We start from the raw sequence: 15,736 nt of genomic DNA, 5'->3' as shown, positions 1-15,736 counted from the left end.
AGTGTTTGTCCGTTTGTGTCTGGCTTATTTCACTTAGCATAATGCATTCAAGATTCACCCACTTTGTATCATCTGTCGGAATTTCCTTTCTTATTAAGGCTGAATAATATCCCATTGTATGTAGGTAACATTTTGATATATGGTGTTTCCTTCCAGTGTTTTTCTGTAAGTCTTGGCCATTATTTTATACTGTTGTGATTGGCCTCGTGTGCTCTGTTCAGGTGGACCTTTATGGAGCACCTCCTCTGTCTTGCTTGCACTGGGCTGTGTCACATCAGAGACACACTGGAAATGACAAGATCTTGACCTCTGTCTTCCAAGAGTGTAATCAAGTGGTTGGGGCGGTGTAGGTACACTTAAAACGAAAGAGCAGGATGTGTGTTAGGTTCTGTGGTTGAAGTGTGAACAGAGCAGGGGCTGGAGGAGAGTGGTCAGAGCACCCTCCTCCTGGAGGGTCAGGAGAAGCTATTGGGATTAGTAACCTGCGGCCTACACGTGAGGCCCTTATGGGCTAATGGGGCAGACGCTTATTTTTTTTTTTAAATAAATTTATTTATTTATTTATTTTATTTTTGGCTGCGTTGGGTTTTCGTTGCTGCACGCAGGCTTTCTCTAGTTGCGGCGAGCGGGGGCTGCTCTTCGTTGCAGTGCACGAGCTTCTCATTGCAGTGGCTTGTCTTGTTGCGGAGCACGGACTCTAGGCACGCGGGCTTCAGTAGTGTGGCATGTGGGCTCAGTAGTTGTGGCTCACGGGCTCTAGCGCGCAGGCTCAGTAGCTGTGGCGCACGGGCTTAGCTGTTCCGCGGCATGTGGGATCTTCCCGGGCCAGGGCTTGAACCTGTGTCCCCTGCATTGGCAGGCGGATTCTTAACTTCTGTGCCACCAGGAAAGTCCCAACAGATGCTTAATTTTTGTAAATATTATTTTTAATGACCACAGAATATTCAGTGGATGGAACTCTAACGTGATATAACCATTCCCCATTGTTGAACACATATATTGTTTCTGGTTTTTAACTTTGAAGATAACTGATGGACATCTTTGTGTGTAGTCACCTTTTCTGTATTTTAATTCTGTATTTCCTTGAGATTGAGTCTCAGAAATGGAATTATTGGGTTAAGGGCATGCATGCGTGCTGGGGAGGCAGGTAGATTTGGGGGCTTCTTGCTTGGACATCTGTGTGTCGGGGGACTTGATGTGAGGGTCCTCCTGCTGTATAGGTGGCCAGGACTCGGATTTCTGCGTCCTTCTCACTCAGCCTGTTTGGCATGAACACTTCTCTGGGACTTTTTGTTTCTGCAGTTCAGTGGTTTCTGCAGCAAGACCCCAGGGTGCTAGTGATTCATAAAGGTAGGGGGAGGTAGAGGAGGGTAGGCTCTGCCAGTTGGTGTTTCAGTCTCTCTGAGGCTCTTCCCCGGCAGTTAGCCCTGAGAGCCCTGCAACACGGTGAAGGAGCCTGTCGGGCCGCAGACGCCCTCCTTAGCCCAGCGCAGTCACTCTCTGAACCTGCTCTTCCTCGGGAGACAGGGGCCGTGGAGCGTGACAGGACACAGCAGTCTCGTGTTCTCGAAACCCGCTGAGTCTAGTTCTCTCAGCACGCTGCCGGCAGCAGCCACTTGTGAGAGGAACGGTCCCGACCTGGAGTGCGTCTCGTGGTGGAGCCGTTCGGACGGCCTCTACTTGCCCTCGGAAGTACTTGCAAGGACAAAAAGGAGACAGAGGATCTATTGAAAAGTCTGTAGAAGACAAAGTTAATGTTAATTAAATGCCTAAGTATGTTTTACCTCGTGTTTTGGTTTAAGCCAAATTTTAATACTGTATATTGTGTCTTACATATGTTATATTTATATTTTGGGGGGCCACTTGTAAGTGTGTGTGTCTAGTTGGATTTTTGCTTTTGTGGCATTCCCGGTCATATCTGCGTTCTTTGATACTGAGTCACAGAGTTATATACTCAGGGACTCCGAGAACTGAAAGGGACTTAGAGGGAATTTAATTTCACTAATTAGCTGGTGAAGTAATGCCTTTGCCAGCATCACTGGTTGGTGTTCATGTAGCTTCAGCTTTGGTAAAGAACCTCCTGTGTATAACAGTGTTTCTCAGGAAAATATGCGTGAGTGTGTTGTGTGGTTTCTAGCAAGAAATTGTTGCAGGAAATTGGACAGTGCCAGATTTTCACCTGTCACGTTGCTCTTTGTATAGCATAGACTCTGGAAAGTGCCCGGAAACCCGTAACTGCCTTGGAGGCAGTACAAATTAGTGAGAGGAGTATGGGGTAGAAGCTAGACACGTATTCCTAGCTCTGTGACCTTAGGTGAGTAACCTTATTCAAACCTGGCGACCATGTGAGGGAGCCAGAAGTGCTCGTGCCTGCCTCCTGGGGCCTGTTACCGACAAGGGGCTCGGGTATTTTCTGCGTTGTTATCCCTTTCCCGTGCCTAGGCCATACCACTGCTTTTCTGATAAGAACATTTTAAGTACCTCAGCATTGTTGAGTTAAACATACCTTGTTTTTAAGCTTTCATTTGGAGTGTTTATTTTAATGTGTTCTTTTATTTTGCACTGGTTCTAACTATAATTACATGGTACATGTATGGCTGACTTGTGTAAGGAGGCTAGAACAGTGCTTCTCAAACCACCTGTGATGAGGAACCTTTTAAAAAATTTCTTAAACCTTTTTTTAAAATGTCCAATCCTTCATGAACCATGAACCAACCAGTACTTTTGCAAAAACACAATAAAAATATCATACATTATCAGATTGCTATGAATGTTTTTAAATGCTTACCTCGTTTTGGTGCTTATCTCACGGACTGGCACCGGTCTGTGAGCCACAATTTGAGTAGCACTGGTCTAGGAAATACTCCAGAAAATAGCGCCGGGAAGAAAAGCACATAGAATTATTTTATAAATACATCATTGACCCATCCATGAGTCCCTGTGCTGCCTTAGTTTCCACACCGGGGTGGAGGACAGACCATCCTGAGGAGAAACAGACTGAAGCTAGTACAGGCTGCTCCATCACCTTCTCTTGGGCGCATCCCCCCTTACAGATCTCCTCCCACTCCCACTCCCACTGCCACTCCCGAATAGGAGCCCCTCACCAGCTGGCTCATTCATCCATCAAGCCTGATGACACCATTGACCAAACAGCTGCTGTTTTACCAGCTCCATTTGCTGCTTGTGTCTCCCTTTCTCTGCCGTCTGGTTCCAGTGAGTCCGCAGCTGCAGACAACTTTCCTCCCTACACTCATAGGTTCTTCTTCTGCTCTTCTTTTTCGGGACCTGTGTGGTATATCCCTTCCTCTTCCGGGTCCCTTTCGTCTCCTACGAGTCCATACTTAGCGAAGTGGTGGTGGCCTGTCGAGGGAGTCACTCCTGGTGCCACTCGGGACCTTACGTGTCCTGCCCCCGGGGCCCTACTGAGCCTGTTCCAGCGTTCAGCTGAATATTCTAGCACTCGTTTATTTTCACCCCAATAAATGGGTCTTTTTAGAAAGTGTTGTAAGAGTGTACCTTTCTGGACCAAGCTTATCACACTCCTTGATAGATTCACAGGATGGTGTGGCTCCATGAACACTGAGCTGTGTCCTTGCTGGTACTTCAGTGCTCTTTATTTTTATCTCAGCTTAGAGTTTGGATTAGAGTTTGGACTGGAGGGAAGGCCGCACGCATTCATGAGCTCCAGTGTTCTCAGTTTGCCGGGGCCTTCCGTCAGCCATCGTTTGTGCTACCTCTGAGGGAGGCAGGGTAGGATAAGGCTTTAAGCTCAGGGACTAGATAATCCTGTAATGAGCTGGCCCCTGCCCTTCACCAGCTGCATGACCTTGGGCAAGCTGGTTAATCTTTCTGAGCCTCTGTAAAATGGCAATGATAATAGAACCAAATTTCATAGGATCAAATGAGATGCACATAAGTGCTAAACAAATGTTAGCTACTGCTCTCATTAATATTATTTCTAGTTCTACTGTTTTCTGTCTCTAAGAAACACTAAAATGTTACAGCATCCTTAAAACAGGGTTTCTCCACACTGGTACAGTAACATTTTTGCTGGGTAATTCTCTATTGTGGGGACTGTCCCACGCATGGTAGGATGTGTAGTGGTGCCCCTGGTCTCTACCCACTAGATTGCACTAGCATCCTGCCCTCCCCACGCCCCCACCCCCACCCCCAGTTGTGACAGTCAAAAATGTGTCCCCTGGGGCAAAATCATCTCTGGTTGAAATCCACTGGTTTAAAGAAGTATATTGTGTTTTCTAAAATTAAAATTAAATAGAATTTCATCCATTTGGAATAGTTTGGAATTTCTTGAAACGTTTTGCCTGAGTGTGATTTGGAATTTGGATTTCTTACCTCTTTCTGTATTACTATCTGCAGCCTTAAAAAGTTCTTGAATTAATTATATGAGCCAAAGACATGGTGTCTGTGGGTCAAGTGGAGTGGCCAGTGCGGCCACCCCGGTGCTGATCACTGGTGGACTCTTTTTGGCAGCATACTGCAAGAACTCCGTGGACGGCCTCTGGTACTGCTTCGACGACAGTGACGTGCAGCAGCTGTCGGAAGACGAGGTCTGCACGCAGACGGCGTACATCCTCTTCTACCAGAGGCGGACAGCTATACCGTCATGGTCGGCCAACAGCTCGGTGGCAGGTAAGGCCCCTCTACTCTTGGGTGGTTGTTTTTGAGAGCAGAAGATTGTAGCTGATGGTCCAGAGAACTTCTCCAGGAGGTCTCATGATTCTGTTGGTTGGATCAGATTAATTCTCATGTTTGCATTTAATCTGGAAACCAGAATGGTTGCAGTTAAAGGAAATGGGGGTGGAATGTGCCAGCAGCTGTGAACCAGGAGTTCACCTGGAGGAGGCGTGGAGCCTGGCTCAAAGCACGCTCGTGGTGTTTTACTTAGGGAGTAAATAAATGAGCGAGGGAGCTAAGAAGCAGCACGGCACACTGCTCTCAGAGTCGGGGGACTGGAAATAGAACTGAGACTTGGCTTTGCCACATTTTGGTCGGGTTTTATCTTCGAGCATGTCCCACCCAAGCCACATATTTGTCATCTGTAATATGGGTGTACTGATCCTACCTGCCTCATGGGGTAGTTGTGTGAAACAGATTAGGTAAATGTGCATTAAAGCCTTTTGTAAAGGGTAAAGCACCATTAGAAATCGTTCTTTTTTCCACTAAGATTGGCCTATTCTGTTAAGGGAGGGATTGAAGGCTATAAAAATATTAGATGGCTTGGATTTAGTTCGATGGGATCTAGCCTGTTGTGTTTAATAAATGCATGAACCAGTACCCACGTGTGATGTTGATGCAGCCACACACAATCCAAGCAGGGGGACGAATGCTTCCTAATGCAGAGTTGGAGTTTAGAGAATAGGACAGAGGATTGGGACATGGCAGTGTGTGGTCAGTTATTAATCCCTGCTCCCCTTGAAGCGTGCGAGGGGTAAGTTGGAAGCCGCTAAAAGGAAGCGTCACTGAAGCAGAGTGAGCCCTGCTGGAGTCAAACCCCAGCCAGTACAGCCGTCTGTCCGTAGCTGCTCTTAGTTCCCAGAAAGTGGGAACTCCAGGGCTCTAGTGCCGTCCCTCAGTGCTTTCCAGAGTCTGAGATATGCTCAGAAATGACACCCTCTTGAGGTCTACTCTAGATAATAGTCATGTGGCTTCATGTTCTCCATTTCAAGAGCAGTTTCTGTTGCTCCAATATATATTTAAGGGCCTCCCTGGAACACACAGGACAGAATGGCATGTGGCCTTGTGTGTGCATGTATGTGTGTGTGTTTATATTAATATTGTGAAAATGGTTTAAAAATTCCACCACACAGGCCAAGAAGATAACAGAACACTGCTGCTTGCTTTTTTTCCTCTGTGTCAGTATTCCTGCAAGTGCTTAGAACAGAGCCTGGCGTGTAGTGCTTAATAAATGTTTGTAGACTAGATGAATATATGAACGATTGTATCTGTTCCATTCTGTTGCCAGCACTAAGACTCGGACTTGGCCATCCCTGTACTTGGATTTTATTACTGCAAACGTGTGTGAGCGTCTGTCCTTTTCATCCCAACAGGCGACGTTCGAGCGGGCACAGCGTGGGGCTGGGAGTTAGTGCTGACCTGGCGGTGAGGTCACCCGCCGCCCGGGCAGCAGCCCTTGGTGAGGGCGTGTGTGGCACAGGCAGGATTCTGGCCTGACCTCGGCGCCCCCTTCCTTTCCTGCAGGCTCCACAAGTTCCTCCTTGTGTGAACACTGGGTGAGCCGGCTCCCGGGGAGCAAGCAAGCCAGCGTGACCTCTGCAGCTTCCTCCAGACGCACCTCCCTGGCCTCGCTGTCTGAGTCTGTGGAGATGACTGGGGAAAGGAGTGAAGATGATGGTGGGTCTGGGTTTCGGTGACAGATTTCCAAAATGGCAACTCACGGACACAGCACGGGCTCCCTCATGTCGAGGAGCCAAGTCCCAGGAAAATGGTGGGAGAACACGCAGGGGGTTTTAGCGAGTGGGCCGCATGGCTGTGGGTCACCATCGTAAGTAGCATTTTATGTAACAGGGTCATTCGCTCTTCCTCTGTGACCTAGCACTTCTTCCTTCCACTTCGTTGTTTTCCACTTTTTTTTTTTTACTCTGTACAGTGATGTATGCTTTTTTTCAAAGTGCTTTTTGAAATCTTCAGAGTAGCTGTGAGGGGACTCAGCGAGGTTGTGGTTTGCCGAGGGCCGCCTGGTGTGTGGGGCCCGGCGTGGAGGCTCCCGACTCGCTCAGCTTCTCGCCTTCCCACCACGCTCTCTCCCCTGGAGGGATCTGTGTGTGCCCTTGTGAGTGCACAAGCATCTAGAACAAAAGCTGTTGCCTTTGCATAAAGGTAGTTTTTAGGAATTTTGAAGATAGTCACGGTATAAAAGCTTTGAAAATCTTATAAAAATTGAGCTCCGGTTTTTTGTCTTCAGCTGCCGTTTGAGTAGTGGCGGAACAGCCCTCGGTTCTCCCTGGGACCCCAGGTGGTGTGGGGAGGGTCAGGCAGCAGGGGCCCTGAGAGCTGGGAGGGGCAGGAGAGAGTGAGCTCAGCTTCTATAATGAGGACGGTGACTCATCTCCCAGCAAGTCTCATTCCGTGGTCAGCAGTTCCATCGCGTCTAGTAAACCGCTCCTAGGGGCGATCAGGAGGCTGGAAGAAGAAGGCCAGACGAGAACTCCGTCGCAGCTCCAGCTCTACCCCTGCTTCTGGTTGTTGCTTCTTTTTTTGTAGCCAGAGAGTCTTGGGTTATAACTGTGAAGCTCCTATCTGTAGCTCCTGACATTTTATGAAAAACTGACCAGTGAACCTTGGCTTGTTTATTATTTAGAGGTTATTTTCAACACAGCCTTTAAACCTAGAATTCACTGTTGTTTTAACAGTAAGCCTAGATATGGTTTGGCCCCAGTCTATTTTTAAACAGTGTAGTTGGTGAAATCGATATCAGCACCATCATCATGCAGTGGTGCTGGGTGGTGCCCACAGAACAGGGCCTATCTCTTAGGATCTCATCCAGACAGAGTTTTATTAATACCACAGCTACAGTATCAAGTGTGTGGAGAATTTAATTTAGAATATTTTCTGTGGAAGTTTTACGTCACTTAAAATTGGAGTATAGTGTTCTAATTATGAATATTTTCCTTGGAGGCTTTCCACTGATTGCTTTCACAGTCAGCGATTACAGGCCCGCCTACCTGTGGCATTGAGTTGGGGGGAAGGCGTTGCGGTTCTGGTGTTAGCTCTGCCTCTGTCTGTGTGATCTTGGGCAAGGACTGCACTGCTGTGGGCCCCAGTGTTCTTAATAAGATGAAGAAGCTGTAAATGAAGTAGCTCACATTTATTGAGCAGCTGTGCAGTGCCAGGTGCCTTGCTGGGCACAGGACTTTTAAGATTTTATAAACTTCTCATAGTAGCTCTGTAAGGGTCAGCAAACTATAGCCCACAGGCCAAATACGGCCCCTGCCTTCATTTGTGTAAAAAAAAAAAATGTTTTATTGGAACACAGCCACGCCCATCTGTTTGTGTTGCCTGTGGCTGCTTTCGCACTAGGGTGGCAGAGTTGAGCAGCTGGCCCACAAAGCCTGAAATATTTACTGTCTGGGCCTTTAGAGGAAAAGTCTGCTGACCCCTGATGTCGAGCAAGAAGGTGGTTTGCTGATCCCCAAGTTAGAATGCCCATATTTTATAGGTAAAGGAACTGGGCTCAGAAGAGTTAAAATCACATGACTACTCCTTGACCCCAGACCCCTTCCTTGATTTCCTACCGTCTTAGATGGATATCCTAGTAAGGACATTTTGTAGGTTTAGCTTAACGACACTCTCTTTGCTGCATTCAGGAGGTTTCTCAACTCGACCGTTCGTGAGAAGCGTCCAGCGCCAGAGCTTGTCATCCAGATCTTCTGTCACCAGCCCCTTGGCCGTCAATGAAAATTGCATTAGACCTTCCTGGTCCCTGTCTGCTAAGCTGCAGATGCGCTCCAGTTCCCCTTCCCGCTTCTCAGGGGACTCTCCGATTCACACCTCCGCCTCCACCTTGGAGAAGATCGGGGAAGCGGTGGACGACAAAGTTTCCATCTCTTGCTTTGGTAGCTTGAGGAACCTGTCCAGCAGTTACCAGGACTCAAGCGATGGTCACAGTCGACGGGAGCACAAGGCTGTGGGCCGGGCCCCTCTGGCTGTCATGGAAGGTGTGTTCAAAGACGAGTCAGACACCCGCAAGTTGAACTCCGGTGTTGTAGACACACAGAGCAAAAGCTCAGCACAAGGGGATCAGTTGCCCCCCATATCTGGTCCATTTGATAACAATAACCAGATTGCTTATGTGGATCAGAGCGATTCTGTAGACAGCTCTCCAGTCAAAGAGGTGAAACCTCCAAGCCACCCAGGCTCCCTCGCAAAGAAATCGGAGAGCACAGCCAGGAGATCCCCCAGCTCCAGGGGCGCTCCTGAGCCAGACAGAAGCTTGCGGAAGGGGAGACCAGTCTTGGCCAGCCAGGAATCATCTCTTTCCAGTACATCCCCTTCTTCTCCTGTTCCTGTAAAAGTTTCTGTAAAGCCCTCCCGCTCCCGAAGCAAAGCCGATTCTTCTTCCAGGGCCAGTGGACGGCATTCCTCCCCTGCCCCCCAAAAGGAGTCCTCCCCCAAATCCCAGGACTCCGTGTCATCTCCTTCGCTCCAGAAGCAGAAGTCAGCTTCTTCCCTCGCCGACAGTGCTTCCTCCACATCCACCAAAAAAACCTCAGGCCCTGCCCTGAGGGGCCCCTTCCCTCCTGGGAAGAGCAGGACTTCAGACAGGAGCTTAAGCAGAGAGGGCTCCAGACAAAGCCTGGCTTCCGACAGAGCCAGCGTCACCTCCAGCCCCAAACCCAGTTCCCCTCGCGTGAGCCAGGCCAGAGCTGGCGACGGCAGGGGAGATGGAAAGCACGTCCGCAGCTCCTCCATGGCCAGCCTGCGCTCCCCCAGCATGAACATGAAGGCTGGTCTGAAGAGGGACAGCAAGTCGGAGGACAAGGGGCTGTCCTTCTTCAAGTCAGCCTTGAGACAGAAGGAAACCCGGCGGTCGACGGATCTTGGCAAGACAACCTTGCTGTCCAAGAAGGTGGGCGGGAGCTCAGTCAAGTCCGTCTCTAAGAGTGCAGCGGATGACAAGGCAGAGAAAGGCTCCCAGGCGCTAGGCTCCCAGCAGCCAAATGTGAATGCAGTTGGAAAAGAGCAGCTTGCCTCCAAGGACCCTGCTTCTGCTAAACATTCCCTGCTGTCCGCCCGCAAATCCAAGTCTTCCCAGCTAGATTCTGGAGTGCCCTTGTCTCCTGGTTGCAGGCAGTCTGCTGAGAAATCCTCAAAAAAGTTACCTTCTAGCATGCAAACCAATGCACGGCCTTCTCAAAAACCTCAGTGATATTTCTGCAATCCAAGTGTTTTATCTGTAAAGATGTTAATTTATTTAGAACCCCTTCCCTCCCACCAAAGCCCTCTATGCTTTTGTTTTGTATTTTTTGGGTCACGTGCCTGACGTACGTGTGTGCGTGCGTGTGTGTGTGTGTGTGTGTGTGTGTGTGTGTAGAATTCAATTGCAAATTGTTAAAAGCATCGCCTTATTCTGCCATTGAACCAAATAACAGCCATAGGCAAAGCATTGATACCAAGTTAACTGGAATAATTGCAGACGATACCGTGGACGGTCCCTTTAGCAATTGTACATATTTCTTTCTAGAGAACTCTAATGACTTTCGTTGGACACTAGGGATTTGAAACCTGTGAACCAGTTAAGCTGTCATTAGTGTGCTCTGTAGAAGGATGAATTATTTGACTTGGGTTTCATCTGAGCGGAATTTGTCCTCACTGCGTGTGGATTGTCATGTGGCACCAGAAGCTCTAAAAACTGTGACACTAACAGTGAAACAAACCGAGGGAAGACTGTCGCTTTCTGCACTTTGGCCCCATCTACCAGTCTTTGTAAAGGGCAATATTTTAACACTAATGTTTCTCAGGTATATACTCAGCTAGTCTAGGATGGGTGCACATCGGTGAGAGGATCGAAGAAGAAGGTGGCCTGTGGGTGGCTGTCATTTCTCCTACTGCCACAGATAGAAGTTTTTAGAGGTAGAAGTGAAGTCTTTCACCACCTTCATGTCTGCAAAGATGTCTGTACCAGAAGCTGTCTTGACCCTTGGGATATGTCCTAAGAGGTGGCAAATTGGATAGCTGGAAAGCCAGTCACTAGTAGTTAATTTTTTTTTTTCCTTGTAAATTTGCTAGCTAAGGTCATTGGGATTTTGAAATGTAGTAGAGCAGTTAATACCTTTGCAAGATTCCTGGGGAAAAAAATGGATTCTAAACTGGATGCATAAATCTGCCATTTTCCTTCTCTGGTGTTGGTTTTTTCCACGTTAGAAGTTGAAAGCTCCATGCTGCCCCATGTGTGCTTGCCTTTGTTTCCTCATCTTGTAATACGGAGAGGAAAGAAGTTGCCTAATGCCAGCAGTTAGTGACGGTATGTTAGAACGATGTGTGACAAAGTGTTATATGCACACTTCCGGTCCTGCCTGTCAGTCTGAGTTGTGACTGTTTTTCAGGAACTCATTAATTTCTTCTTTGCGCTGAAGATTTCATCTCTTACCCAGAAACTCACAAGCAGGATGGAGAATGTTCCATCTGGCATTGTCAGTGCAAGTTGCATTTCTTGTTTAGGAAAAAAGGGAACCTCACAGAAATCCAAAGATAAGCAAGATTTTATATATATATATATATATATATATATATATATATATATATAATTTCAGGCTTTTAGGAGGTATTCTGGAATTTTTTGCTTTTTTTTTCTTCTTTTTCACTTTTTTTTTAAATGTCAAGAGAGTCATAGTTCTGATTCTCTTTGACTAGCATTTGTCACTTTGCCGTGAAATATAGCATGCTAAGTTTATATGCTTTTACGTATTAACTTTTTTTTTTTCTTTTAAATCATGGACTCTTCAGGTTCTTCCTGAACTCTTTGTGCACAGAGCCATTTATAATCTCCCTTTTCAGTATTGCTCTGTGTGAAGTAACTAGAACACATATTACATGCATAGCTACGAATTCTGCACTGCCCTGGTTTTTTTTTTTTTTCTTTCTTTTCTATGAATGCCTCTTGGGAAATGTTTCCAGTAGGTTACTTAATTTTATTTTGCTGCTGATTCGAGCATTAGCAGGTAACTTGCAGGTCTGGAGGCCACTTATGTTGAGGGTAGCTGGAACTTTAGACCCTTGCAATGCTTAAGACTTACACGTTCAGCCTGTGAGAGTTACGCTCGTGCTTCATGCACTTCACTTACTGTGAGCCTGCTGCCCATGGCACTCGACCCTGACTCACCACTTTGCTTGGTGTCCCCGTTTCACCGTACAGACGTCTGGTTTCCCAAAGCAGCCTTACTCTCCCCTGCTGGGCTGTCACTGCCTTCGATCTTGTTGTTGCGTCCAACGGCACATTGACAGCCTGATCCGTGTATAGCCACTTCGAGTTTTCCTGTGTCACTTTTATTTCCTAAAAAGATGCACCAAATGTGGGGTTGTCAATATCCGGAATTGAGTGTTTGTCTGACTCTCTTATCTTTCTTTAATAGGTAAATCTGGTTTGAAATCTCCTATCTGAAGCTCTGAAACAGTCTTAGAATCATAGTTTGACTACACAGAGTGTTTTAATAACACTTTTTCGGGGGCTGTAAACAGTTAAGCATTAATTAGAATCTAGTTTAATTTTCACAGTGGTAAGTATTTTTACTCTTTGAGTCCTCCAGGAATAGATTTTCTGTTATGTCTAGTGTCTTTAAAAAAGAACACAACAACTCTACGAACTCCATTAAATTTCCATGGGATCTAGAAATAAATTTTCCGTATCTATAAACTGTATGTCTATGGAGTTTAGTTCTTGTTTCAGATTTAAATGGAAAAAAAATCAGGAAGTATTATGGCATTGTTTAGGCATCTTTAGGCTATTATATTTCTGTGCTTGGTAAACAATGAAAACTTCATTCTTAATTATTAGGTTACAACCTTTAAGCCACAGAAAAGGATATTTTGCCCAAAAGTTTGGAGGTGCTCTTTGTGGTGTGAAGTACCCTACGGGAAAATTATTACTTGGTTCAGTTCAGTTCTTTGGTAGAGTTAGTGACTTGGTGTTTTGTTTTTTCTTTTCCCAGTGATGTTTGGTACAATGAGCTTGTATGTGTTTTTGGGGTTAAAAATCACCTGCTGAGGATGGTAGACCTGGGTTCCTGGTTGACAACCAGGTGGGCCTGATTAGAGTAGTCATTTCCTGGTAGGCACAAAATAATCACCAACAGTAGCGTTGCATCTGTAATGTTTGTTTGCTTTTTAAAAACTTTATTCTTGATTTCTTTTCTTGTAAACATCGAGTGCACTGAGTCTGTATCATTCCGTAGGACAGCCCTACACCTTGCCTTTGTAATCCCTTATATAATGTGGAAGCACAAAGAAACTGTTAAGCTCATATCATCTCAAGACCGACTCCCACCTTTTTTGTATTTTCTTATCGTAACAGCAGCCTAACTGAAAGTAAGTAATGCTCCTCTGGACCAATAGAAATGTGGGAGTATTTGTGGCATGGTAAAATGTTGTTATTGTCTGTGAGGCTGCCGTGACCTCTTCTGTAATCATTCTTTCATCATTCATTCATTCATTCATTTATTCATTCTGCAAACATTCGTTGAGGGCCTGCTTTGCTTGTAAAGGCAAGCTGAGAGCTTCGAGAGTTTGCTGTAGCTGAGGAGCCCTGGGAGCACAGCTGATGAACCAGGGGATGCCAATGATGTCCTAGATGGAGCGACAGTCCTCCCGAGCAGAAAGATCAAGTGGATCCTGGTGATCGGCTGAGCCTTGTGGGCCTCTTGAACAAGTCTGTTCTGTTCTGGAAACCAAAAGTGGCCTTCTTCATCTTTGGAGACATTTTATTGTCACATCCTCTTTTTCAGACTGTGCTGTCTCTACTACTTAGGGATTGGAAATCCATTACGAAGTCACTTTTCATTAGAATTTGGTCATCCGCATTTGTATGAGATGGATGTGGGGATTTTGGAGGGTGGGTGGGGAGAGAAATTGTCATCCCTCTAAAGTACCTGTCATGAGAAAACAGGAGCAGAATGTGAAGGAAACAGGTGGCAGCCTTTAGGAAAAAAGGAACAGAGAAGAGCTGTGAACAAAGCTCATTTTTTTTCAAATAAACATGCTTTAAAAAGTAGATTGACATCTGACGTTAAATTTCATTCTGACAAATTACCGAACAGCTAAAGATACTGTTTCCTGTGTAGGTTATAATAATTATTGGATGCAAAGATAATTAGTGTTTCCGGGTTGGATTTTTGAGATAGTGTGCAAACCATAAGCACAGTTTCAATAAAACGTCTTCTGTGAGGCACGTTGAACTTTGTATTATTTGGAATTGAGAGGAGCAAAACTTGCTGACAAACCAGTGCCTATATCATAAACATAAACACAAAAAATAGCTGTTACTGTACAGGCTGTCTGTCTGCAATTTCACAAAGGGTATGTTGTTGCTAAACCTGACTACAAATTTTGGGGGGAAATCCCATGCTTTTATTTAAATGAACACTCAGTCTCATACTGCCTTTTGATCAACCCCCAAAGTGTTTTTGCAGCTGCATTTTGAGCATGACCAATCATTTTTCCCCCAAGTAATGAAAATAATTTTGCATGGCCTCCATCTAACCCAGAAAGCATGCTCTTACTACCTATGCAAGCAATTAATAAAAAAATACAGACTACTTACACTCAACGTAAGTTAAAAAAAAAAAAAAAAAACACAACTCTTAGATTATGGAGCTCTATTTTTAAATTTGTAATTTTTAAAATGTGGCTTAATCAGTATCAAAGAACATGAATGATTTCTTGCTTTGCACTTGCCGATTTTTTTTTTTTTTTGATCATTGGCAAAATTGTATGTAAAATAAGTATTTTGCAAGCAGGAGTAGAAATGGGTATGTTGAACACACACTGGTTTATATACTGTATTTAGCCTGAAGATTTTCCTAAAGTATTTTGTTCTAAAAATAACCTGCCATTTCCTATAGATCTTAATTTTTTATATCTTCTAGGGTTCCATTGTGGTCACAAGGGAAGAATGTGGCTTCTAAAACTGCTAACAATTTTAAAACACTTTTGTAGAGACTTGAGCTGTTCTGGAAAGCTTTGGAGCTTCCCAACCGCTGGTCACAGTGAGACTAAGCTGTGGAGTTTACAGTAGCGTTGACAGTGGGGTAGGTTCTAGAGCCCTCTCACATTCGTCTAAGACCGGTGTTTCCCAGTTTGGGGGAGAAGGGAGATCCATAGCAGACTGGGGAGGCTTTTTCAAATCTCCCACGTGTACTCTCCCCAGGATTCTGTCAAGCCTCTTCTGAATGACTCGTCTGAGATTCTGATAGCCAGTGTTCACTAGACTCTTCTAAGGAACTTTTAAAAATGCCTGGGTCCCACTCCCAAGCTTTTGATATACTTAGTATAGGGGCAGGTCCCAGGAATTACCATATTTATATTGAAAGCTCCGAGATGTTTCTAATTTGCAGTCAGAATTGAGAACCACTGTGATACACCCTCCCTTTGCTGAGAACTGTGGCGAGAATCACTGCCATATGAAGTACTCAGGAGTGACTCAGATTTCTCTGTTGCTTTGGAGAGAAAAGAAAAAAGAGATTGAGAGCTACTGATCAACCTCCCGTTTGAAATAAGGGGGGCCTTTCTGATTCGAGGAGCTTGGAGCTTTGTGTGTGCCTCAGCACTGTCCGTCTGGTGGGAACCGGTGGTCCTTAGTTTGCTGGAGCAGGCAGAGTGCCCCATGGGTTTGCCTCCTTCCCAGAGCCCTTCCCCTGGATGCCACAGCAGGGCCAGACCCTTGCGGGAGTAGGGCGGTCACTCTGAGTTAGAAAATGCTGAAGTAAAGCCTTCAGTGGCTTTGAAAATCCTGTCCCTGATTTTGATAGACCAATTGTCACCTTGTAGTAATTATAGTAGCAAACCCTAGGCTGCCGCCCAATTTCCTATTTAGCTCACTCTCTACTATCCAGAATGTAGTTTCAGGAATTTTTTTTTTTTTTTTTTTAGTTTAAAAATGAATGTGAAGCATTTTATTTGGGGTCTTTTTTTCGGGTAACCCTTGGTATTTTTTCATGTAATTAAAAAATCAAATAATATTCATCCAAAAATTTGGCAGTACATG

General features: G+C 45.5%; 1 protein-coding gene across 1 annotated transcript in view; it reads left to right on the top strand.

Moving 5' to 3' along the window:
- The window catches only part of USP31 (ubiquitin specific peptidase 31), a 75,889-nt gene extending 64,660 nt beyond the window's left edge, over positions 1–11,229 (top strand). The window contains exons 14-16 of the mRNA XM_068524149.1: positions 4,492–4,650; positions 6,220–6,372; positions 8,346–11,229. Of these exons, the coding sequence (XP_068380250.1) occupies positions 4,492–4,650; positions 6,220–6,372; positions 8,346–9,907 (1,874 nt within the window). The 3' untranslated portion in view covers positions 9,908–11,229. The remainder of the gene's footprint in view (positions 1–4,491; positions 4,651–6,219; positions 6,373–8,345) is intronic.
- The last annotated feature ends 4,507 nt before the right edge of the window (positions 11,230–15,736 follow it).

Source organism: Eschrichtius robustus, chromosome 16 (assembly GCF_028021215.1).
Source record: "Eschrichtius robustus isolate mEscRob2 chromosome 16, mEscRob2.pri, whole genome shotgun sequence".
In the NCBI taxonomy this organism is placed as follows: Eukaryota; Metazoa; Chordata; class Mammalia; order Artiodactyla; family Eschrichtiidae; genus Eschrichtius; species Eschrichtius robustus.
Note: the sequence above shows the minus strand (reverse complement) of the source record. Positions and strands in the feature narration are given on the sequence as shown.